The 23,823-nt window shown below is 41.7% G+C and overlaps 1 protein-coding gene across 7 annotated transcripts in view; it reads left to right on the top strand.

Moving 5' to 3' along the window:
* PDPK1 (3-phosphoinositide dependent protein kinase 1) overlaps positions 1-23,823 on the top strand; it is an 84,259-nt gene that overhangs the window by 53,724 nt on the left and 6,712 nt on the right. For 5 of the 7 annotated variants that reach the window (XM_073361571.1, XM_073361569.1, XM_073361575.1 and 2 more), the window contains exons 6-12: positions 2,580-2,677; positions 5,126-5,201; positions 6,885-6,953; positions 7,581-7,677; positions 8,470-8,643; positions 19,757-19,971; positions 20,763-20,820. In XM_073361571.1, the coding sequence (XP_073217672.1) occupies positions 2,580-2,677; positions 5,126-5,201; positions 6,885-6,953; positions 7,581-7,677; positions 8,470-8,643; positions 19,757-19,971; positions 20,763-20,820 (787 nt within the window). Of the gene's footprint in view, positions 1-2,579; positions 2,678-5,125; positions 5,202-6,884; positions 6,954-7,580; positions 7,678-8,469; positions 8,644-19,756; positions 19,972-20,762; positions 20,821-21,354; positions 23,810-23,823 lie in introns of those variants that run through there. The other 2 variants (XM_073361574.1, XM_073361572.1) reach the window with 2 other exon arrangements.

Raw genomic sequence — 23,823 nt, 5'->3', positions numbered from 1 at the left:
GTGGCTCTTTGAGATGCATGCCCCTATAGGTGCTCCACAACTCACCCTCCTACCCTCTACTTTAGAGTTCTTGCGGTAGAGAAGGAACAGACAGGGGTTAGCCCACGCATGCTGACAAGCCTCATGGCACAGCACAAGGAGAGAGAGTACATATTCAGGTAGATATGCTGGAGGGTAGGGATAGGATACAGAGGGACCTAGACAAATTAGAGGATTGGGCCAATAGAAATCTGATGAGGTTCAACAAGGACAAGTGCAGAGTCCTGCACTTAGGACGGAAGAATCCCATGCACCGCTACAGACTAGGGACCGAATGGCTAGGCAGCAGTTCTGCAGAAATGGACCTAGGGGTTACAGTGGACGAGAAGCTGGATATGAGTCAACAGTGTACCCTTGTTGCCAAGAAGGCCAATGGCATTTTGGGATGTATAAGTAGGGGCATTGCCAGCAGATCGAGGGACATGACCGTTCCCCTCTATTCGACATTGGTGAGGCCTCATCTGGAGTACTGTGTCCAGTTTTGGGCCCCACACTACAAGAAGGATGTGGGAAAAATCGGAAAACATCGAGCGGAGGGCAACAAAAATATTAGGGGACTGGAACACATGACTTATGAGGAGAGGCTGAGGGAACTGGGATTGTTTAGTCTGCGGAAGAGAAGAATGAGGGGGGATTTGATAGCTGCTTTCAACTACCTGAAAGGGGGTTTCCAAAGAGGATGGATCTAGACTGTTCTCAGTGGTAGCAGATGACGGAACAAGGAGTAATAGTCTCAAGTTGCAGTGGAGGAGGTTTAGGTTGGAAAAGGTTTAGGAAAAGCTTTTTTTTATTAGGAAAAATTAGGAGGGTGGTGAAACACTGGAATGCATTACCTAGGGAGGTGGGGAATCTCCCTCCTTAAGTTTTTAAGGTCAGGCTTGACAAAGCCCTGGCTGGGATGATTTAGTTGGGGATTGGCCCTGCTTTGAGCAGGGGTTTGGACTAGATGAACTCCTGAGGTCCCTTCCAACCCTGATATTCTATGATTCTAATGGACACTGTTACTGAAGTTCTCCGATCAGCAGTGCAGGGATGCACACACACCTATGGTGGTGCCCCCATAGGGGGACACATCTTGAAGAACCATCATTATTGCACAAGGTGAGAAATTTCTTCAAGATGCTTTCATCCATATGGCTCCTATGACCTGCCATCATTCCCTACTAACAGAGTTGTCCTCCTAGATATCAATATTACTGAAGGAACTGAGTGGTAGTTGGGACTGCTCCACCCTTTATGCACTTGTAAGTGGGGGAAAAGACGTACATGTGCCCTGCACACCCTAATGCCAATCTTCCAGTGGCCACTGCTAGCTAAAAGATTCTGGACTTGCATGCATGGAGAGGCCTACACAAACAGTGGGATTTGTATGGACAAAGACATCTCAAATAACTTGAGTTGCTGTAACATAAGTAACCTTACTTTTTCAGCAGATCTGTTTCCTGTGTGTATTCAATCAGTTTTCACTGCTGTCAGCTCTGCAGAGTTGAAATGACTGTGCGGGAATGAACTGGCCTACCTTCTGGTTTATGCGTCATTAACAGAATTACGCAGTTGCATTGCCACCAAATTCTGCTCTTTGGTTGAAATCTGCCATTAAAAATCATTTTGTTGCACAGACCTAACTGGCGCATGATCTGAGGAAAATCATATTGCACAAGGGTTACTGAAAGCAGCATTGAACTTGCAAAGTTTTTACTGATGAAGCACGAGCCAGAAAGACCCCAGCTTGACTTTCAGATCTCAGTCTTAGTTTTCAGGGCTAGCACTTAGAAGAACGCTTGCTTTTTTAAAAAAAAAACAAAAACTCTTGTAAACTGGGGAAATTTTGATACAACAATGACACAATAAGTGTGAAACCCTACAGTGCTGTTTTTCATGTTCACTCTTAAGTAGAACCACTTTAAGTTTTAACTACAGAATCCTGCAGCAGCTAGGTGTTGGTTGGTTGACATGGTCTTGTTTTTTATCACAACTGGAAGCCTGCAGAAGTCCATGTGTGAAGTTTGCACAATTATGGCCTTAGTATAGTTTTCATTTGTCCCATTCATTCAGTTTTGTGGGATGATCATTCTTGGGCCAGTGATATTTCATACTTAGTGATGTTTTGTGTTCTAGTCAAGTAGTGTAAATTTCACATCTGTATTACCATATCAGTCTCATATGTTCTTTAAATATAAGGTTTACAATTGTCCTACTCTTTTTGGTAGATTTTTTTGAACAAGTGAGATGCATGTTGACCTCCATTTTGTGATTAACTCCTTTTAACTTTTAGAAGGATTGGAAAAATTCGTGGGCTTTATGAAATCTGCTATCCCCACTCTAAATGTTGATTCCCCCAGGTCAAATAAAAATTGCCACAATAGTATTTACACAATTCCTGTGGTTTCTTGATGGATTAATTTATATGTACAAAGCTTTGTATATATAGTGCTATGACCTGCAGAATACATGTTAAGGATATTGTTAGCTTCAGAATTGAAATGTGATATCTGGTTTTCACATGTTTAATTTTAAATTTGAGACTCCACCTTTTTCAGGGACCTTAAGCCAGAGAACATTTTGCTAAATGAAGAGATGCACATTCAAATAACAGACTTTGGAACAGCAAAAGTATTATCTGCAGATAGTAGACAAGGTATGCAATTGTTCATATCTCTGATCCTGTATCCCAGTGAACTACTCAAGAAAAAGTAGTTCCCTAAAATGTAAATCTCTTGAATTTAAGTTAAACTATCCTTGACTTTGAACACTGCATGTGACTATACCATAGTCGAGATATAGTTTTGTTGTCCTAAAACAATTCTGACTTTAAACTTCTGCTTGGGTGGATCGGCTCATAAAGTGTGGATTTAGAACTGGTAGAGTTTGTTTTGAATAAAGCCAATTTTCTCTCCAGTTTAAAATATAGGAAAGGGAGCTTAATTATTTATTCTGTGTTTCTGAAGAAAAGAAACAAAACAGTATATCCTTCTGGCTGTCTGACAAGAAAAACCTCTTGTCTTTTCTGATTATATATGCTAGGATGTCTCCCATGGCAGTGACTTAAATTAAAATGTGAGAGAGAGGCAGATATTTTGGTGCAATTGATGGTAGATTATTACTGAAAACACAGGGTATTTAAACTTCCTGAGGTCTTGTTTTGGTATTTTTAAAACAATATAACTAGCATTAAGCTGGCTTTTGCTGATGACTACTGTGATATTGAGATAACATACTGGGAAACGTCCACCATTTGGGGATTTAATTTGTAATAGTTTTTCTTAAAAACAATCTTCTGTGTAATGGCAGGGTCTGTGAGATTGTACTGTAGTGTGTTTTTAAACATTTCAGACAAGGAAATGTTGACCAATATATGGTGGCTGGTGTGTGTGTGTGTGTGTGTGTGTGTGTGTGTGTAGTGTAGTGTAGTGTATATATAGTTACCTATATAACTCTATACTTTTTATACCCTATCTGTTACAAGTACAAGGTACCATGTACATTGTTACAAACTACATTTAACCAATCAGCTTTCTGCCTTGTTTTTCTGGTAGTATGGTGTACCTCCTGTCTTGTTTGTCCTGATCCTGACAACTTTCCTATGATTTGATTTTTTTTATTTTTTTTTTTTTACCGAGCAGGTACAGAGTTACTCTCACAGGCCAGTATTGGAATGTCCCAAAGGAAGAGGATAAGATATAGGATTGTTGTATCCTAGTACAAACCTAGGAGGTGCTGTCACACTCCTGGTATTTCAAATGCCTGTGTTTAGAACAGAAAGATAAGAGGTACACCATACTACCAGAAAAATTAGGTAGAAAGCTGATTGGTTAAATTTAGTTTGTGATGTACATAATACCTTGTATTTGTAAATAAGTAGGGTATAAAAAGATGGCTTTAGGGGCGTAACTTTGGGAGCACACCTTCTGTTTAAGGTGAACGTAACAACGCTGTATGAGACTGCTTCCTGGAGACTGGTATCATATAAAACTTTTTACTATACTATATTTTTATTGTGTCACAGCAAAAAACCTGACTGACATTAATTATTTGGTCTCTTGAATATATTTCATAATAAACTAAAATGTGGTCAAGCAATTGACTATACAATTTATCAACAAAAAGAAAGACTTGGATAAGAGTTATTAATAACTAACCATCTTAAAGGTTGCCTTGAAACTGCTGTGCATTGTAACAACTTGCTGATTTGCCTTGCTCTTCAATAAACTGAAAAGTAAGAATAGCATGAGGTGAACACAAAGCCATCATGTGTCTTTTTATGCAATATACATCCTTAATTTAGGTAAAGGAATATAGAATATAGTACTGACTATAACAAGGCACTGTCCTGAGGAAGAATTTTGAGTAACTATTTGAACTTATGCTCATGGCTTGTTTAGTACTCCTCAGAGAGGAGGGGGCAGAAAGGAGTAATTCCCAAGTATTGTGTGTTCAGGGCCAAGATTCTCCAAATTACTGTCAAGAGTTGCTAAATGTAAATGGAATGGGGTTCTTTGCTTCCTGTAGCACTTTCTCTTCCTCCCTCAATGCAAATCTTTGTGGCCTGGTGCCACCACAAAATATGCCCTCCAGTGACACCAGACAGTCTTGCCGTTCATCCAACAGGTTTGTTTTCTGGCGAGTGATGTATGTGCTACGAGTGAAGCAATGGATTAGGTGCAGCACAAGCTAGCAACATCAGAGGAGCCCAGCAGGTGTGCTGTATACTATGCTGGGTGCCAGGAGTGTAGCTTATAAAGTGCTAGGCACTGGGAAGAGGCAGGAAACACAAAGTAACAGAACACAAGCTGAATGAGCTCCTTTTTAAGAGATGTGATAACTCCAACATATTTGAACTGTAATATCCTGTAGCACAGTCTGGCAAAACTGTTAAAATCTGCTAGCCCAGTCAAAATGCCTATTTGCCTACCCTCTACCAAGAATAAAAGTGGAGGGAAAAATTTTTGTAATTGCCTATCCAAAAAAAAGTACTTACTGTAGACACAGAATTTGGGTGGGTTCTGTAGCCTTACATACTATTCAATAGATAAAATTTTGGTTTATCTAACTAAGGGTTTACTTATCTCTTTCCCTTTTCTCCCAGCACGAGCAAACTCATTTGTAGGGACAGCGCAATACGTTTCTCCGGAATTATTGACAGAAAAATCTGCCTGCAAAAGGTAAGTAGTCTTTGTGTTCGTAGAGAATTTTATGGACTTAGCTTACAATTTTTTCCTCTTTTAAAATATTTATTTAAAATATCTTCTACTTTTACAAAATGTTGCTTTAGCATCTCTTGGTTATTTTAAATCAAAATACATTTCCTTTTTGGCAAATGTTATTCCATGTGTGAGCACTGGCTTACTGGATTGCTCGTGAGTTCTGGGTTCTACAGACATAGTGACTTATGACACAACCTCAGTACTGTAGTGAGAAGGAAGTTGATGGTGAAAAGGCTATACGTCCTGAAAATATTATAATAATAAACCAAAAAGTTTTAGACATGGTCTTGCATCCAAAGAGCCATCACCCTTTCTCAGTCCATTTTGAACATAAGTCAGCTCCAACATGAGCAACTTCTGTTGTAAATTCAACAAAATGTTTTGCCTTTCCTATAGGTAGGAGAGTCATGACTCCCCACCCCCTCCTTGCAGTTAAGTTATTTAGTCCACAGGTCTGGTCCTTCAGTCCACTTGTGTTTTCACTGAGCTCCACATGAGCTCTTGTATAGTCCAGGAGATAGCTTTGCGTCTCTCACAGCTTCACCCTTAAGATCTTTTTCACATAGGAATCCCATGCAGCTTGGTCTCTGTCCACCCTGCATAGTCAGTTTTAGCCTGTGATATATGGCTATTCTCTCACCACAACAGAAAATTAGTGATTAGAAATAGGTATATATTACAGCTTTAAAATAATGCAGCTAAGTATTATACCTTCTGTATTCACTGCTTTAGAGAGTTTGGTTAGTGAAGGACTTTTTAGAAGGTTACCCATCTCCTTTTAGAAGTGACATTATCCAGCTGTAGTTCACAAAAGCTTATGCTCAAATAAATTGGTTAGTCTCTAAGGTGCCACAAGTACTCCTTTTCATTATCCACTCTGTCTTTACAAGGAGCTTGTATTTTCTGAGTTGGGGTAGGCTCTTTAGATAACTTTTCTTTTTTAGGATAGGGCTAATGCTAAGTCTTTCACCAAAGTAGGCGCAATGTATGTTGCGGTAAAGTGATTAATCAGCTTTTCAAGCCAGCATATCAAAAAGATCTTGCTACAGAGTGATTCTTCTAAAAAGTGCCTCAAATGCTGTTTAGTCTCATTAACCTTTTGGACATAAATGAAAGTCTTCAATGAAAGATTTGTTTTGTGATTGTAGGAGTTTTGTCTAAAGACATGGGGAAGCGGGAAGTAGTTCTTGAGGAGCACACACAGCTGTATCCAAATCAGTGCCTTAGATTGTAACAGTAGTTGCTTTCCTGTTCCTTTGGTTGATCTGTCAGGTATGCTGTCTGGCAGTGTTTTAGGAACAAGCAAGCTTAGATGTATACTTGGGTTATGTACTATGAAGTGGTTACTGTTTTCCTTTGTCATATATATTCCTTTGTCAGAGTATAGCTACAACTTTTCTTTATAGCCAGTTTTGTTAGCTGCTTTTCTTGCCAAATAATGTAGTAAGAAGAGTGTGTGGATCGTGCTGAATTCAAGTCTGTTCCATTGGCTGTATGTGTTACTGGTATCCTGACTGGTAGAAGTTGAGAATAAGAAATGCTGTCTAACTTAAATTATACAGGCTTACTGTACGAGGACAGTAACTAGTATGTGGTTTTTTGGTTTGTTTTTTTTTCCTCTTTTTCCCCCTTCCTTTAAAGTTCTGACCTCTGGGCTCTTGGATGTATAATATACCAGCTTGTAGCCGGATTGCCACCATTTAGAGCTGGGTAAGAGACTTCAAATCATATCTTGTATGTAAACTACAGTTTTGTTTTTTGTTTCAGTTTTCACTAAATTGCAGTTTTCAAGGGAAATTAACTACAGTATTCCCTGAATGTTTTCATTAATGATTTCAACCATTGTTCAATATATCTACTACTTTAATGATTTTGGGCTAGATTGTGCTCTTGCTGCAGCCAGGAGTCCCCATGAGCTAGTCAAAATTCTCCAGGGGCTCCCATGCAGTTCGCATCACCATGGTGGCTACCAAATCCATGAAGAGGATATAGCACACTCCCATCTCTATACTGAGTCAGTTGTGCTCACTTCCGCATTCCTGCCCCCATTCAGGCATCTAGTACCCAAATGGGTCTAAAAAGTAGGGAATTATTCTCCCTTTATGAATTTTGTCTATCCCTTGCTCAGGGCTGTTAAGGTGAGAGAAAGCTTCTTGTGCTCTCCCTCTGGTCGTCTTTGAGCATCCTCACAGGGGCAGGCTGGAATCTGGCCCTTAACATTTAAAGAATAATGGATTTAAAAAAAAAAATCTTTATACTATTTGGCTTGTGTAATGCCAGGATAAAAGTATCCTAGGTAACATCTGATGACTAAATATTATACTTGTTTTCTTGCAGCAATGAATATCTTATATTTCAGAAGATAATTAAGTTGGAATATGACTTCCCAGAAAAATTCTTCCCCAAGGCAAAAGACCTTGTGGAAAAGCTTTTGGTAAATATTCATTATATTGTCAGATGAATAAATTACATAGGAACTGCATAACGTGCTGAATGTATGAAGTTTTCCTACATTTGTATCCAAACTAACTATAAATTCTCAAACCCCCTTTAAACTAACAAGAAACCTAAAGTTCTTGGCCATATAGGGAGAAAACTTGTCATATTGAAAGTAAGCATCGGTTACTAAACAGCATTTTAAATTTACTTTCTTCTGAATTGTGAAGAAAGTGTGTGTACGGGGAACACATCTATTAGTCAAGTTGAAACAAATTATTCTAGATAATCACACAAAACAATACATCAGACTTATAGCACAAATTTACAGACTTTTTATACTCTTAATGCATCATACAATTTGCCAAGAGAGAAACTATTTGTCTGAAAACATCTCTCTTTAGTTATTAGACATAACTAGCTTCGTTATTGGTAAAATTAGAGTTAATTTGCATTGCATTTCAGAGTACTTAACCCATATCGCACACCATTGTAAGTATACCTGCTATAGAATTATGGTAAGATGTTTAAAGTGTGAGGATTAAAAAAGTGCAGTCTTATCAATGAGGATTAGAAGCAAGAGTGAAATGAACTTGCAGAAAATATTTACCTTTTTAGTCGGTGCATATTTGTTAAAGCTGGCCAGACTAACAGTCACAGGGTTCAGCATGTTAATGTGCCTGTTAAAACACAGAAGGGATTGCCATTGTGCTGTTATAAAGTTAAAATTTGTTTTTAAACTACTTTCTATTATTTTAAAGAAGTACTAACTTCATTTTAACTTGTCCAGGTTCTGGATGCTACAAAGAGATTAGGCTGTGAAGAAATGGGAGGGTATGGACCTCTTAAGGCTCATCCATTCTTTGAATCCATTACATGGGAGAATCTGCATCATCAGATACCCCCAAAGCTCACAGCATATTTACCCGCTATGTCCGAAGATGATGAGGATTGTTATGGAAATGTAAGTGTCAGTTGTGCTGTATTGCAATTTGAGACCTTTACATACAGCAGATTAATTCTTGCCAAGATAATATTTTTATTAAAACTATTCTGTCATGAGGCCATCCCTGTGAGTGACGGTCACTCACGGTGCATATACTGTCTCATGAGAGATACATCTCGCAAAAGTGTACTCACTGCTTCAAATTGAAGGCTCAGTCCAGAGGCTAAAACTTTTTTACTAATGGAGAGCTCTCTCTGGCCAACCTCAGACCCTGGCCCCGATGCCTCTCACGTGACAATCGCCATCAGCATGACCATCAGCCAACCCTCATTCGCCACATACCACCAAGAGAGAGTCTATTCTTTTTCACCCAGATGAAAAGAAATGGGCCACTAGTTCACCCTCTAAGGAGCTGCCTCAGAGAAAGGCATCCCCTGCAAGGTCAGTAGACTCAACATCTTCAGGGGTGAGACTTCGCTCCAACATCCATCAGCGCACCTCCAGTATCGGTGCTAAGGGGAGGTCCAAGGACCACAGACAGAAACGCTGTCATTTGGACCCAAGAAGGACAGTGCAAGAATTTTGAAATCGGTGCTGACCACCTCAACTAAAATAACTCTGAGTGCTTTGGCATCGACCAAGCCCTCAGCACTGATGAAGTCCTCTGCACCAACATGACCTTCGGCACCATCTGCTGGCCACTTAAGAGAATACACTTGGCAACGACAATGCCCCCAGTTTCTACGCAGCCACTGATGCTGAGGATGCTCCTGCAGCTACCACAGGAGTTTTGATACCCACGGGACCTGTTTATCTCTCACACCTGAGTTGCCTCTTCTCCATAACAAGCTTCCTGCAGCTCATGCCTCTTCTCTGGAGACACAACACTACTCCCCTTCACCACTGAGGACTGCACCGCTCTTCTCTAGCGAGGAGGAAGAGGAGGAGTACTCCATTGCATTGCTCACTCCACCGTCATATCAAGGGCATCCACACAGAGAATCATCTTCTCATCCTCGATACCTGGAATCATAGAATATCAGGGTTGGAAGAGACCTCAGGAGGTCATCTAGTCCAACCCCCTGCTCAAAGCAGGACGAATCCCCAACTAAATCATCCCAGCCAGGGCTTTGTCAAGCCTGACCTTAAAAATATCTAAGGAAGGAGAATCCACCACCTCCCTAGGTAACGCATTCCAGTGTTTCACCACCCTCCTAGTGAAAAAGTTTTTCCTAATATCTAATCTAAACCTCCCCCACTGCAACTTGAGACCATTACTCCTCGTTCTGTCATCTGCTACCACTGAGAACAGTCTAGATCCATTCTCTTTGGAACGCCCTTTCAGGTAGTTGAAAGCAGCTATCAAATCCCCCCCTCATTCTTCTCTTCCGCAGACTAAACAATCCCAGTTCCCTCAGCCTCTCCTCACAAGTCATGTGTTCCAGTCCCCTAATCATTTTTGTTGCCCTCCGCTGGACTCTTTCCAATTTTTCCACATCCTTCCTGTAGTGTGGGGCCCAAAACTGGACACAGTACTCCAGATGAGGCCTCACCAATGTCGAATAGAGGGGAACGATCACGTCCCTCCATCTGCTGGCAATGCCCCTACGTATACATCCCAAAATGCCATTGGCCTTCTTGGCAACAAGGGTACACTGTTGACTCATATCCAGCTTCTCGTCCACTGTAACCCCTAGGTCCTATTCTGCAGAACTTCTATCCTATCCTATTCTGCCGAGCCATTTGGTCCCTAGTCTGCAGCGGTACATGGGATTCTTCCGTCCTAAGTGCAGGACTCTGCACTTGTTCTTGTTGAACCTCATCAGATTTCTTTTGGCCCAATCCTCCAATTTGTCTAGGTCCCTCTGTATTCTATCCCTACCCTCCAGCGTATCTACCTCTCCTTCCAGTTCAGTGTCCTCTGCAAACTTGCTGAGGGTGCAATCCACACCATCCTCCAGATAATTTATTTTAAGATATTGAACAAAACCGGCCCGAGGACCGACCCTTGGGGCACTCCACTTGATACAGGCTGCCAGCTAGACATGGAGCCATTGATCACTACCCGTTGAGCCCAACAATCTAGCCAGCTTTCTATCCACCTTATTGTCCATTCATCCAGCCCATACTTCTTTAACTTGTTGGTAAGAATACTATGGGAGACCATGTCAAAAGGAGTCTAGCAGCGAACCAGGTTTCTGGTATGAGCCTCCATGGATGAAACCCCATATGCCAGTTTCCTCACATTTGCCCTGTTGGGCCCTCTGGGCTGCATGTATGGTGCATTTTCCCAAATTGTCAACAGACCAGAGACAGAGACGACTACATTCTCCATCTTCATCAGTCTCTAGACTGCCTGACTCTGAACCAGAAGCAGTAGAGGTGCAGGAGTAAGAAACTGAGGAAGAGGTTACACCACCAATCCACTTCTCATTGTCCCCCAATGAAGGCATCATGCCACCACCTCCAGCATCGGTGGATGATTTTAAACTGTTCCAAGAACTGTTCCACAGGATTGTGGATTTTCTTCAGATCCCTCTGAAGAAGTTGTCAAGCAACTTGTGCTGTTGCTCTCAAAGATAGCACTCCCGATCAATGAGTCCCCATTGGACCCCGCCAAAACGATCTGGCAGACCCCAGTGTCAATATCCAACTACAAGCAAGTGGACAAGAAATACTGTGTCCCCACTAAGGACATGGAATTTTTTTCCCCCACCCTACTCCAAACTCCCTTGTTGTCAATTCGGTACGAAAGAAGGGGTGACGACATCACTCTAGAATAACCCCCTGTAACTGGGCCTGGAAGAGGTTAGGCCTCTTTTTGGTTGTAAAGCATATTCTTCAGATATACTCTAGTTCAGTATCACTAACTATGAGGCACTTCTAGCCGAATATAATCGCAAACTATTCCAAATTCCAGGAATTCTGTCCACACCTCCCAGACAACGAAAAGGAGCAGTTCCAGGCACTGGTGTGACAGGACAACTTCTGGCTTGTACGCACTGCAAACCTCTCTGGACTCTGCAGACACAGCTGCTCACACTATTGCAACATCGGTTGTGATGAGATGAGAATCATGGCTTCATCTCTCCGGGCTCTCCAGAGAGGTGCAGACCACTGTCAAGGATCTACCCTTTGAAGGATATAAACTCTTCGCTGAGCTCACGGACGAGTCCCTACGTTTTGTAAAGGACTCCAGAGCTACACTCCATTCACTCCACATATATAAGCCAGCACCAAAGAGAAGACTGGGTAGATACCAGCCTACCCAAGGTTTTGCACTCCACACATTTCACTCCTCAGCGGCGGTTGTGACACACAATGCAGGTGACAGAGGCATCCTCCTAAGAGCAGGCAGATACCAGCACAAGGGGCTACGCCTGACACATCCACCTCAAAACAACAATTTTTAAACTTTGGTTGAAGTCCCGAGGTGCCTCCCTTTGGTCCAGTTGGTGCAACCATCTTTAATAGCACATCAGTTTGGCAACCGCTTGGCCCCTTTCTACCCATCATGGCAACAAATCACCTCAGACAAGTGGGTCTTAAAAATCTTCAACAAAAAGTACTCTATTCCATTCCCTCTCTCTCCCATTCACCTAGCCCCCTCCCGTCCCTCTTCTTACAAACACCTTCTGCAAGAAGAAACAAACCACCTTTTGTGACTGGGATCTGTAGAACTGGTCCCTTTCCAGCACAGAGAGAGAGGTTTTTATTCCCACTATTTTCTTATCCAAAAGAAATCCGGCAAGTGGAGATATATCCTAGACTTGAGGAACCTCAACAAGTTTGTCAAACTACAACACTTCGGAATGGTCATACTATGAACAATTATCCCAGCACTGGAACAGGATGGTTTCTTGGCCCTCGACCTCCAAGATGTGTGCTTCCATATCACCATAAACACTTCCCCCAGGTGATTCCTCAGATTCGTCCTGGGGTCCTACCATTGCCAATGCAAGGTTCTACCCTTTGGCCTTTCTACAGCGTCCAAACTATTTTCCAAAGTCCTTGAGGTGGTGACAGCACACGTGGGCAAACAAGGAATTGTAATATTCTCATACATGGATGGCTGCCTCCTCAAAGCTCTGACCAGAATTGACTCTGTTGAAGCCATAAGAAAAATTATGGACCTGTTCTCGAACCTAGACCACCAGATAAACATACAAAAATCAGTATTGACGCCAATACAGCATCTGAAATTTATTGGGGCCCAGCTTGGTGCTAAACGAGCCCGAGCCTTCCTCCCAGCTCACAGATTTTCAGCCATAGTCTCATCTCCACCATGAAAACCAGCCTACAGATCTTTGCCAGAATGTGCTTACAACTGCTTGGCCATATGGCAGCAGCCATGTTTGTGGTAAAACACACCAGATTACACATGCACGGTCTCCAGGCATGCTATGGACAGCGTACATACCCCACAGACACAGCCTAAACAAACTCCTATCTATACCAGTCAAGATCAAGTCCTCATTAGACTGGTGTACACAACCCCAAAATGTGTGGATGGGCGGGGTACCCTTTCTCCAACCCACACCGTTCTTGATACTGCCAACCGATGCCTCCCTAATTGGTTGGGGAGCACATCTACAGACCCACATGGTGCAGAGCAGATGGTCCCCATCAGAATCCACATTGCACATCAACCTGCTAGAACTATGGGCAGTCTGCAACGTGTGCCAACTCTTTCTATCATTGATCAGACGAAGGACCATGAGAGTAATGACGGACAACATCGCCTGCATGTTTCCCATCAACAGACACGGGGGAGTGAGGTCACAATGCCTATGCTCAAAAGCACTAAACTTGTGCTGGATTGTACACCAGTTATCCAACACAACGATGACATCTCAACCACATACCCACCTGGAGACCAGAACACCAGGGCAGACTCATTGCACAGGAAATTCTCAGAAGACCACAGTGCTAGTTAGACAAGAGTCCTACAGCACACATTCAACCACTGGGGATTCCCAAACATAGATCACAAGAATAGTCATAATGGGTCAAAACAAAAGTCCATCTAGCCCAGTATCTTGTCTTCCAACAGTGGCCAATGCCGGGTGCCCCAGAAGGAATGAACAGAACAGATAATCACCAAGTGATCCATCCCCTGTTGCCCATTCCCAGCTTCTGGCAAAAAGTTAAGGAGCACCATCCCTGCACATCCTGGCTAATAGCCATTGATGGACCTATCCTCCATGAATTTATCTAGTTCTTTTTTGAACCCTGTTATAATCTTGGCCTTCACAACATCCTCTGGCAAAGAGTTCCACAGGTTGACTGTACATTCTGTGAAGAAATGCTATTCAGGGGTAAAAAACTCAGCTACATGTGTAGCTTCAGAGGAATGAGTAGTACTTTTCCAAAAGGGCCAGGAGTGTGAGGAAAAAGTTAGAATGGAGTCAGCCTTATGCACAGGGCTCAGGCGAGAAAACTTGCTGTTGGCAGGAGTGACTGGCTGCCAGCCTAAGATCGCTGGACAGCTATAAATCAAACCATGGTAAGTTGGTGGATCGAACCAGGGAGTTGGATTTGCAGTGTGTTAGAGATAAGGCAAATTGGCACACAGCAACAGCGCTGAAGTATAAGAGGGCTACGGAAATGCCCGCTGCTAAGAACTCCTTGAGAGAGAGAGCAAATAAAGAGCTGCAGATGGTGACAAAGATTGTCAGAGATAGGAGACAGCATCGGTTCCCATCCCCATTGGTATGGTTGAACCGTAGGAGATAGACCCACCTGCAGGGCCAATTACTAGAAGGAGGAGGAGAGAATTAGCTCGGGCTGACAAAGTATCTTCAGGAGCAGAGTCAGAGACTGAGACTTTTAGGGCGAGTCAAAAGAGAAAGTTATCAGGAAAGTCGCTACAAGCAGTCTGCAAACAGAAGAGAGAGGTCCCAGAGTGGCAGAGCAGGAGGTTGAGTCAAGCGTGCTCTTAGAGGAGGTGACTGGGGGGAAGAGACCCTCTCCTCCATCAGAGTCCGCCTTAGATAGAGAAGAGGGAAGTGCCTTTGGAGACTGTGATTGTACAAAAATAACGAGGAGTCCTTGTGGCACCTTAGAGTAACACATTTATTTGGGCATAAGCTTTCATGGGCTAGAACCCACTTCAGATGCATTTTCCATTCCATGCATCTGATGATGAAGTGGGTTCTAGCCCATGAAAGCTTATGCCCAAATAAATGTGTTACTCTAATGTGCCACAAGGACTCCTTGTTGTTTTTGCTGATGTAGACTAACATGGCTATCCCTCTGAAACCTGTGATTGTACAGGGACTAGAAGATGTCACAAATGATATAGGTAATCTCTAGACACAGAGAGAGAGAGAGAGAGAACAGCCCAGAGATGCCAGAAATACTCTAGTACAAATCTATATATCTTATAATAAAACAAACAGATCCATAAGAAAAGATATGTAAGCAAGCAAGCTAGCCCTATGGGCTACAGTACCCTTCATCTCCCCATTGATGCCTAAAAATGACCAAGATCAATGTAAAAACAAGGACTTTGTAATACATTACTTTGGGATTGTAATTAATTATGTTATGTAACTGTGCATACTGTTTGTGCATGGATTCTAGTAATTTCTGACTAGATGCTGATGTCTTAACCAGTGCTGCATTACAACCCTTTTGGTATAATAAACAAAGCTAATGATCAATACCACTGAACTGCTTTTTTGACAATGATAGCAAATGGACTGGAAGCACTCCTTCCATTTATAGTAATCTGTAACATTAAACAAATTACTTGGGTGTCCTGTTCCGAGCTTAACCTGATATCGCATTACAGTCAGTTGAGGGCTAGAATTTAACTTGGTGAGGGCTGCATGTTTGTCATGCCGGTGTTAAAGTATAATTGGAAAAAATGTTGATATTTAAGTGTTCTCTTAAATATATGTCTACATGATTCTTCTAGGTTTGTCATGTTTGGTACTATTGTGTTTGTGGGAGGAAAGGGCTTTTGAATTATACCCAACTCGACCCATTTCCAATGACGTATTATCAACATTTCCACGAGATAGAGCAGAGGCGTGCGCAAGAGATGGGGGCAAGCCAGGCACGGCCCCCCCAATCAGTGCGGGTGCAGAGCTCTTCTGGGGGTGGGGAGAGTGAGCTCCTCCAGCCATTGAGGGCACAGAAAGTGCCTCTCCAAAGCAGCCAAATCTTTATTCCATGCCCCTGAGCCAGAAGACCTGGAGCTGAGAGGGCAGAGAGTCCCCCCCCGGCATGCTGCAGAGGGTGACATAATTGAAATCATGATTTTGTAGATATTTTACAAATCAGATGACATCTGTGTTCCCTCTAAGCTGTGCGGTCAGGCGGACTCCCAAGAGTGATCAAGTGCTGTGCACTTGATCAGCAGAGCCACACAGCATGTGTTCAGGTGCCCCTCCCTCCTGCAGCTGCTCCCAGGACCCTCCTGCAAGCTGTGCAGAGTGGGGGTGCTGATGTCAGTGTCCCCCTCCCGCACCCCCTGTACCCGATCTCCACAGAGCAGGTGAGAGAGGACAGGGCTCAGGACTCAAACAGCTCTGAGGTCTGAACCAGCCTTCTGGTTAGTGAGAGCCTTAAAGAGACAGCGCATGGCGTCTCTCTCAAACTTCACAGACAGACAGACATACTTGTGGTGGTGTTACTTCTTGGTACTTCCTGCAAGGCACAAATATTCTCTGTGATTTTATTCTTTCAAAGTGCTGTTGTTTGAGGTTTTTGGACTGGTCTATGCATTTCATAATTTTTATTGCTCTCTTGTACTTAAATTTAATTCTTTGAGTAGTGAGTTCTACAATGCCTAACCTGTCCTGTCTGGAGTTATTATCCCTATTGGTAACTTTATTTAAAAAATATAAAAATAAAAAATAAAAGTTTTCTGTTCTACTGGTGGCGCACAGCCGCACATTACCTCAAAGCACATAACAAAATGTATTCTGTACATGGGTGGAAAAAATTAGAGGGAACATTGGATGATACCTCTCTTATTTTTCTATCATTAACTTGATTACGGAATTATATGTGCTCCCAGACTGTACCTGTTTTAGTTCCTTGCTTTGTATGCAAAGAAATCAAACTATTCTAGCAACATCATTATCTCAGCAATAAGTTAAGTCTTCCAATCTAAAACTAAACCAGGTGAGATAGTAACTCTTCAGGGTGCCTTGTTTAGAGGAAGTTCAATAAACAGTTCTATCAGGGGACAGAGTAATATCTATACCTACTTGCAAGATTTTACTAAGATAACAGTAGATTATCTACATATAACAATTTTTTTAGTCAAAAACACACCAAAATGTAAAATCAGCTCCCTTTCACTTGCTGTGAAGATATCCCTGATAACACCAGGGCAACTGACTTAATAAAGAAAAGACCCCAGAAACAAGAATAGGCTGAAGTTTGTCACACTGCAGAGAGACCACTTTTTGCAAGAGATAACAGGAAATCAGCATTAAAAAGATTCACTACCAATTAAGGGGTGTTCAGAGTTCACCAGGAAAAAAATTGGGATTTTTGCTTCTTTAAGAATGGTACCTGTTTTTGAGAAACTGTATTCTAAGACAAGGAGAAAGGTCAGTAAGATTAACCCTTCTACTCCTAGGATTAATAGTTTCTCTAATTAGTGTAACCTCCAATTTTCACATGAACTCACCTATTTCTGTTAAACAAGTGCAAACCTTGCCTGCAATCATTAGGAGTTGAGGAACTAATGCAATTTCCATATATTGGTGACATTTGCTTATAAACAGCAATTCAAATGCATTCAGTTGAGTCCTCAGAAATGTGCAGGAGTTAGTAGCAATCAGTAAAAGCACATCAATCTTTCTTGAGGTTTTATGCTGTGTTGTTGTAGCCCTGTTGGTCCCAGGATAGTAGAGACAAGGCGGGTGAGGTAGTATCTTTTATTGGGCTCACTTCTGTTGGTGAGAGAGAGACATGCTTTTGAGCTACACAGAGCCCAGACCTGAGGAGGAGCTCTCCCGTCGCTTGAAAGTTAAGCTTTTCTCTCTCACCAACAGAAGTTGGTCTAATAAAAGGTATTACCTCACCCAGCTTGTCTCTCTTGAGAAGTTTATGGCATTGAATGGGTGGGTCCCTTTATTTCTAAGATGTTATCATAGTTTCCTTGTTCCTTCTGAATCTCCAAACAGAAGTTATTGATTGATCCATTGTGTCATTGGAATTCCTTCCAAAGCTTTCTCATTGTGCTCCCCACTTGTGGAACTTTTGACCTTTTACTAGTAGACAGGGTGTGAGATGTTTACTGAAAGCAGATTGGATTGAAATTACAGGCTTAGACATGCCACTGTATGAGGAGTGGTGTGGACGCTGCGCAGCAGGAGCATCAAAAGACAGTGGGTGAAATCCACAAAGGGATTTAGGCATTACTATGATGAGCATCATGGTGCCTAATAATTGGGCTCTTAGAAAATCACAGAAACAACACTCTGATCCACACAGTAAAGTTAGGTGCCTAAATTCCCTATACAATGAACGGGGAGAGGGAGACACCTTGAAATGGAATCGACAAAAATCAGCGCACTAGGCAGCTCCTTGCCTGGTCTAGCCAGTGGGAGAGGCCGTTGTTCTAAGTGCCTTCCCTTTCTCAGAGACAGGCACTTGCATCCAGGCTTCAGGGAGACACCTAGATCTGCTAGAGATCTATGAACAGGAATCTGATTCCTGGTTTAGGCACCTGCCTCATTCCGTGCAAGCACTGCCACCAGCCGTTTTGCAGGTGCTGGCGCAACTGCCTACCTTATAATGTTTAGCCCATTGGTTAGAGTACCTCCGTCTCTCCTGTTTAAGATGGTCCACAGTGGATAAAGAGCATTTGGGCCAGAGAGAGAGTGTAGGAAGGGTTTTGTAGTCCAGTGGTCAGAGCACTCGTTCAGGGGTCAGGAGACCCTGGTTCAAGTCTCCCTGCTCCAATCACTTTCTTTATCCACAGTGGCAAAGCTTCAACAAGAGAGACTGAGAGAGCCCCCACATTAGAATATCCCATAGTTCAAATCCTTTCCTGCTCTGGCAGAGAGCCAAATTGAAGCTGGGTCTCTCACATCCCAGGCAAGTGCTGTAATCACTGGGCTAAAAGTTACGAGGTGGGCCATGGCAGCAACAGCAGCCAACCGCCTCCTCAATCTTTTTTTTTTTTTAGGGGACGTGATCCAGCAGGCACCCTCTGAGTGTGGCTATCAAATCGGGCATGTTAGGCATCTGAGGGCCTGTCTTCCCCTGGGGCTCAGGTGGGAGATGGGTGTCCAACGCCTAGAGTGAGGCAGCAGTGCATATGCCTAAAGACACAAACTTAGGCGCCAAGTGAGTTTAGGTACCAACAGAATTCAGTAGGAGTTTTGTGGATCACAGTGGGGAATCTAGGCACCTAAAAATGGGATTTAGGTACCTAAATCTGTGTAAGCACCTAAGTAGTGTTGTGGATTTTACTCTTTGAACCTCCAAGAGTTCCAGGGTATGCAAGAGAACATAACTGTTGTTACACATCTTATGGGGTGTTCTTAGCTCATCTCTTATGGTGCATGCTGCTTAACCAATAATAAGACCAAATAACTAGGAGTAGTGAGATGAAACTGGCAAATGAAAATTCCTAATAAGATGTGTTTGGATATGGATATAGTTTTAGAGATTATGGAAGCATCATTCCTGGAGACAAATCAAAATTGAAGTGGATGACCTCATATTTATTCTGCTTTGTAAAGTACTTTGAGATCTATGGATGAAAATCTATACAAGAGTTAAATATTATTATTTGTATTAGATTGTGACAAACAGAACACAACCATAAAAGCTAGTGGTGGGAAAAACAATGTATGACATCGAAATGTGACTGGCTTTCTGTCGTGTGTGTACGCAAGTAATAAATTACCTGATTTGTTTTATAGCTTTTGCTTAACATGCTGGTATCTCTAACTCAACTTTGTGACAGTGATGTGTTCGCTGTTACAAACCAAGTAATTTATTGGTTATATTTTTTTAGAGCATGTCATTGTAGCTAATCAGCAGTAAAACTTTAGAATTAAAAGCAGCTTTTCAGTGTTTTATATAAAAATGTTGAATATAGCTTTTTATTAAAAATAGTGACTAAAATTTGTTTTAATAATTTTTCCTTCTGTAGTACGACAATCTCCTGAGTCAGTTTGGTTGCATGCAAGTTTCTGGTTCGGCATCCTCCCATTCACTGTCTGCCCCAGAGACAAGTCACCCACAAATATCAGGGAACATAGAACAGTACATTCACGATCTTGACAATAATTCCTTTGAGTTGGACTTGCAGTTTTCTGAAGATGAGAAGAGGCTACTACTGGCAAAACAGGCTGGTGGAAATCCATGGTAAGATGTTTAAAGTGATTGATCTGTGATTTTTGTGCTGTAATAAGGAATCTACAAAACAGTAAACCATCCATTCTTGCCTTGGTTCATATTCATCTTTATCAGAATCCTAGTAGCTGAACAGTTAATGATTTCATTAGTAATCATGCTTTTCTTGACTAAAGATTTTTGCTAGTACCACTTTAAGAATAATGTGCAATGATAATCTGGAAAATGACGTGTGTGTCATACATACTGGCAGTGGGGTTGTGTTTTCTCTCGGACTCCGTATCAAATGAACTCAGGTAACCAATAAAGAGAGGCTTTTTTTATCTGCTTCTCCTGTAAAATCAATCTGGGGTCTGAAAAACAGTACGATTCTTTGCTTCTCATATATAGGCACCAATAATAGAAGCTCTTCAAGCCAAATTAAACTCAGTTACACCTCCATAACCCCACTGTCTTCAGATTATACCATCAATAACAGTTAGGTGCAATCCATCAATCTTGTCACAGCAGGAATTAAGTTGCAAATAAATTATAACCTACTGATATCTAGCAAATAGTTTTGGGGTAGGAAAGAAGAGGTTGAAATTCATCTAATAATTAAAGTTATAGCCATGGCTCATGGAACAGAGAGGGGAGACCTATAGAGAGAGATGGGAACTTTTTAAAGATTCCAAAGCAATGGATCTTTAGATATATCCCAGATAGATTTGAAAGAAAAAGAAGAAAACAACAAGGGTAGTTGTGGTTACTGGGGGAGGGGTGCTTCTGTAATGACAATTCTTTTTTTCTTTCTTTCTTGTTAGGCACCAGTTTGTAGAAAACAACTTAATACTAAAAATGGGTCCAGTAGATAAAAGAAAGGTAAGTCTCATTATCCTATCTAACACGATGTAAAATGTCTTTGTTCTTATAGTTGCACCTCTGAGAGCTGTATTGCTAAGGAATCTGTCTTTGGAGTTCCCTGATTTGTATAGATTCGTTAGTTCTGTCCCAAATCTATCGTTCCTTTTATAAAAGATGTCATAACATTTCCTAGCAAACAGCTTTTCACAAATTTAATATCCTTTCTTTTTTAAAACAAAAATTATGGTACAGTCTTGGTTGGACGAAAGTTGCAGTCAGATTAGCTGATGGTGCTTCCAATTTGTAATCAGCTATGAATGGAGATGTTTTCTCTCCTCCTTTATCAATCTGATTAGTCCAGCATGACACCTGGTTTTCAGTTGTTCTTGATATGGATGTTTGCTGTGCGTGTTGTTGGGCTGCTAATGTCTGAAACTAGAATACAGGCCATTATTATCCTAAATGTAGTATTTAATCCTTCTGAGGTAGAATGAAACAGTCTCTCATTCTAAGAGCAACTCCACTTTCCTTTCCTCTATCCTCCCAACTTAGGGCTACTCTGTAGAGGGTTCCCTTTACACTGTATTGCTGTGACCAGCCTGCACTTCCACCAGCACACATACAGGTAGGGACACGCCCAGCTGCAGTTCTATGCAGATGCTGTGATCAGCCCTGCATGGGAAGGCTCCAGCTAGGGAATTTCCTATCTACACAAAGCAGATTACTTAGCAAATAAACAAAACACACAAACTAAGCTTAATATACTACACAGATTGGATATGAATAGCAAATTCTCACCCTGGGTGATGATACAAGCAGGCTGCAGATTCTTAAGGGGCAAGCTACGCTTGGATTGCAGCGTGGAATCCCCAGGTGTTCCATTCACAAGCTAAAAATCCCTTTAGCCTGGATCCAGCACTTTCCTCAGTTCAGTCTTTGTTCCTCAGGTGTTTCCAGGAGTCTCTTTGGGTGGGGAGTCAGTGAAGAACCAAGATGTCACTCCCCTGCCTTGTATAGCTTTTGCATATGGGGGGAACCCTTTGTTTCAATGCTTGGTTCCCATGCCAGTCAGTGGAAAAAATACTGATATCCCAAGATGGAGTCCAGCACCAAGAGACCTGGTCACATGTCCCTGTAGTGTGTCAGCAGCCATGACTTGGAGGCTGTCTGCAGTATCCTCAGGAAGGCCCCCAGGTGGGAGATAAGCTTTTTTTTTTTTAAGGCCTATTGTTTTCTCTAATGCCCTTCCCCACCTAGCTTTTCAGAATGAAACCATCTCGTCTAGTGCGCGTTCCCCAGGTGCAAACACATTTGTAATACAGATACATAGTCAATATTCTTAACTTCAGATACAAAAATGGTACATGCACACAAATATGATGATCTTATTCAGTAAATCATAACCTTTCCAATGACACCTCACATGACTTACCTTGCATAATTATGATGTATTTTATGCCATAATCATATCCTAATAATATCACTGTGAAGAACACAGGATACAGTGTCACAAGGTTAACTATTTAAAATGCTGGTTATATTGACACTACAGCAGAAATGCACTGAGACGCATTCAAGAATATAGTCAAGAAGCAGAAATTGTTTATACAGTGCTATGTGAGCTTCACAGACAGACTCAGTCCCTGCCCAAATTACTTACAATGCAAATTACATATGATGTAGGCAAAGACAAAGTGGAGAGTGGAAAAGAAGGGGAACAGGTGAGGAAGGGGCAAACTTTTCATGTAAAGTTAGTGATGTTTTAGTCTAGTTATTTTTAACTTATTTTAAAACCTTTATATTCACTTGTACAGGACTTAGTCTCAGTCCCACAAAGAAACTTCTAAGTGTCTTGTCAGTATTACCTTCCAAATGTTAGTTTAAAAAGGGTGTGTGTGTAATATTAAAAAAAAAACCAAAAAAAAAAAACCATACAAACCAAACAAGGGTAAGTAATGTAATGCTGAGGTTTTTTTATAAAAGGCTCCAAAGGCGAGCCTGGCAATTACAGGCCTAACTTCAGTATCAGGCAAATTAGTTGAAACTATAGTAAAAAAATATATATATATAATTATCTCACACACATGAACACAATATGTTGGGGAAGAGTCAACAGGGCTTTTGTAAAGGGAAATCATGCCTCACCAATCTGTTAGAATTCTTTGAGAGAGTCAGCAAGCACGTGGGCTAGGGTGATGATATAACACAACGACTAGGGGTCACCTGATAAAATTAATAGGCAGCAGGTTTAAAAGAAACATAAGAAAGTGCTTCTTCACACAACACACAGTCAACTTGTGGAACTCGTTGCCGGGGAGGTTGTGAAGCCCAAAAGTATAAATTGGTTCAAAAGAGAATTAGATAAATTTGTGGAGAACAGGTCCATCAACAGCTATTGGCCAAGATGGTCAGGGGTGCAGCCCCATGCTCCACATGTCTCTAAACTTTCAACAGCCCAAAGCAACTGGCACTGACCACGTCACAGACAGAATATTTGGCTAGATGGATCATTAGTCTGACCCTGTATGGCCATTCTTATGTTCTAACATTTTTGAAACTGTAGTAAATTCAGAAACTTACTAGAAGGCCAACTGTGAAATTAGTCAATCTATATTAACTCTGTTTCCATAACAGTGCCCTGAGAGAATAAGCATCCCATATTACTTTATCCATCTATAGTACAAATATTAGTTTTATTAGCACAAATACTAGAATGTATACATTATATAGTGATTGTGCTGCCTGCCAGTACACATACAAGGATTTGACAGCTTCCTGATAAGACAGATAAATACTGAAGGCAGTTGTTCGCCGCTCTTTATTAAGGCTGTGATTCAGGAAAGCATATAAGCAAGTGCTGGAGCCCACTGACATCACTGTGACTTAAGCACATGCTTTAAGAGGGTTTTCAGGCAGGGGAAAGTGAGAAAAACAACACACAGCTCTGAGAGAATAGATCTAATAGTAATATTCAGTTCTTCCTTTGCCTTGATACACTTTGTTGCTGCTACTGTTCTCTTT

Source organism: Lepidochelys kempii, chromosome 10 (genome assembly GCF_965140265.1).
Source record: "Lepidochelys kempii isolate rLepKem1 chromosome 10, rLepKem1.hap2, whole genome shotgun sequence".
Taxonomy (NCBI): domain Eukaryota; kingdom Metazoa; phylum Chordata; order Testudines; family Cheloniidae; genus Lepidochelys; species Lepidochelys kempii.
This window is presented reverse-complemented; position numbering and strand designations above follow the sequence as displayed.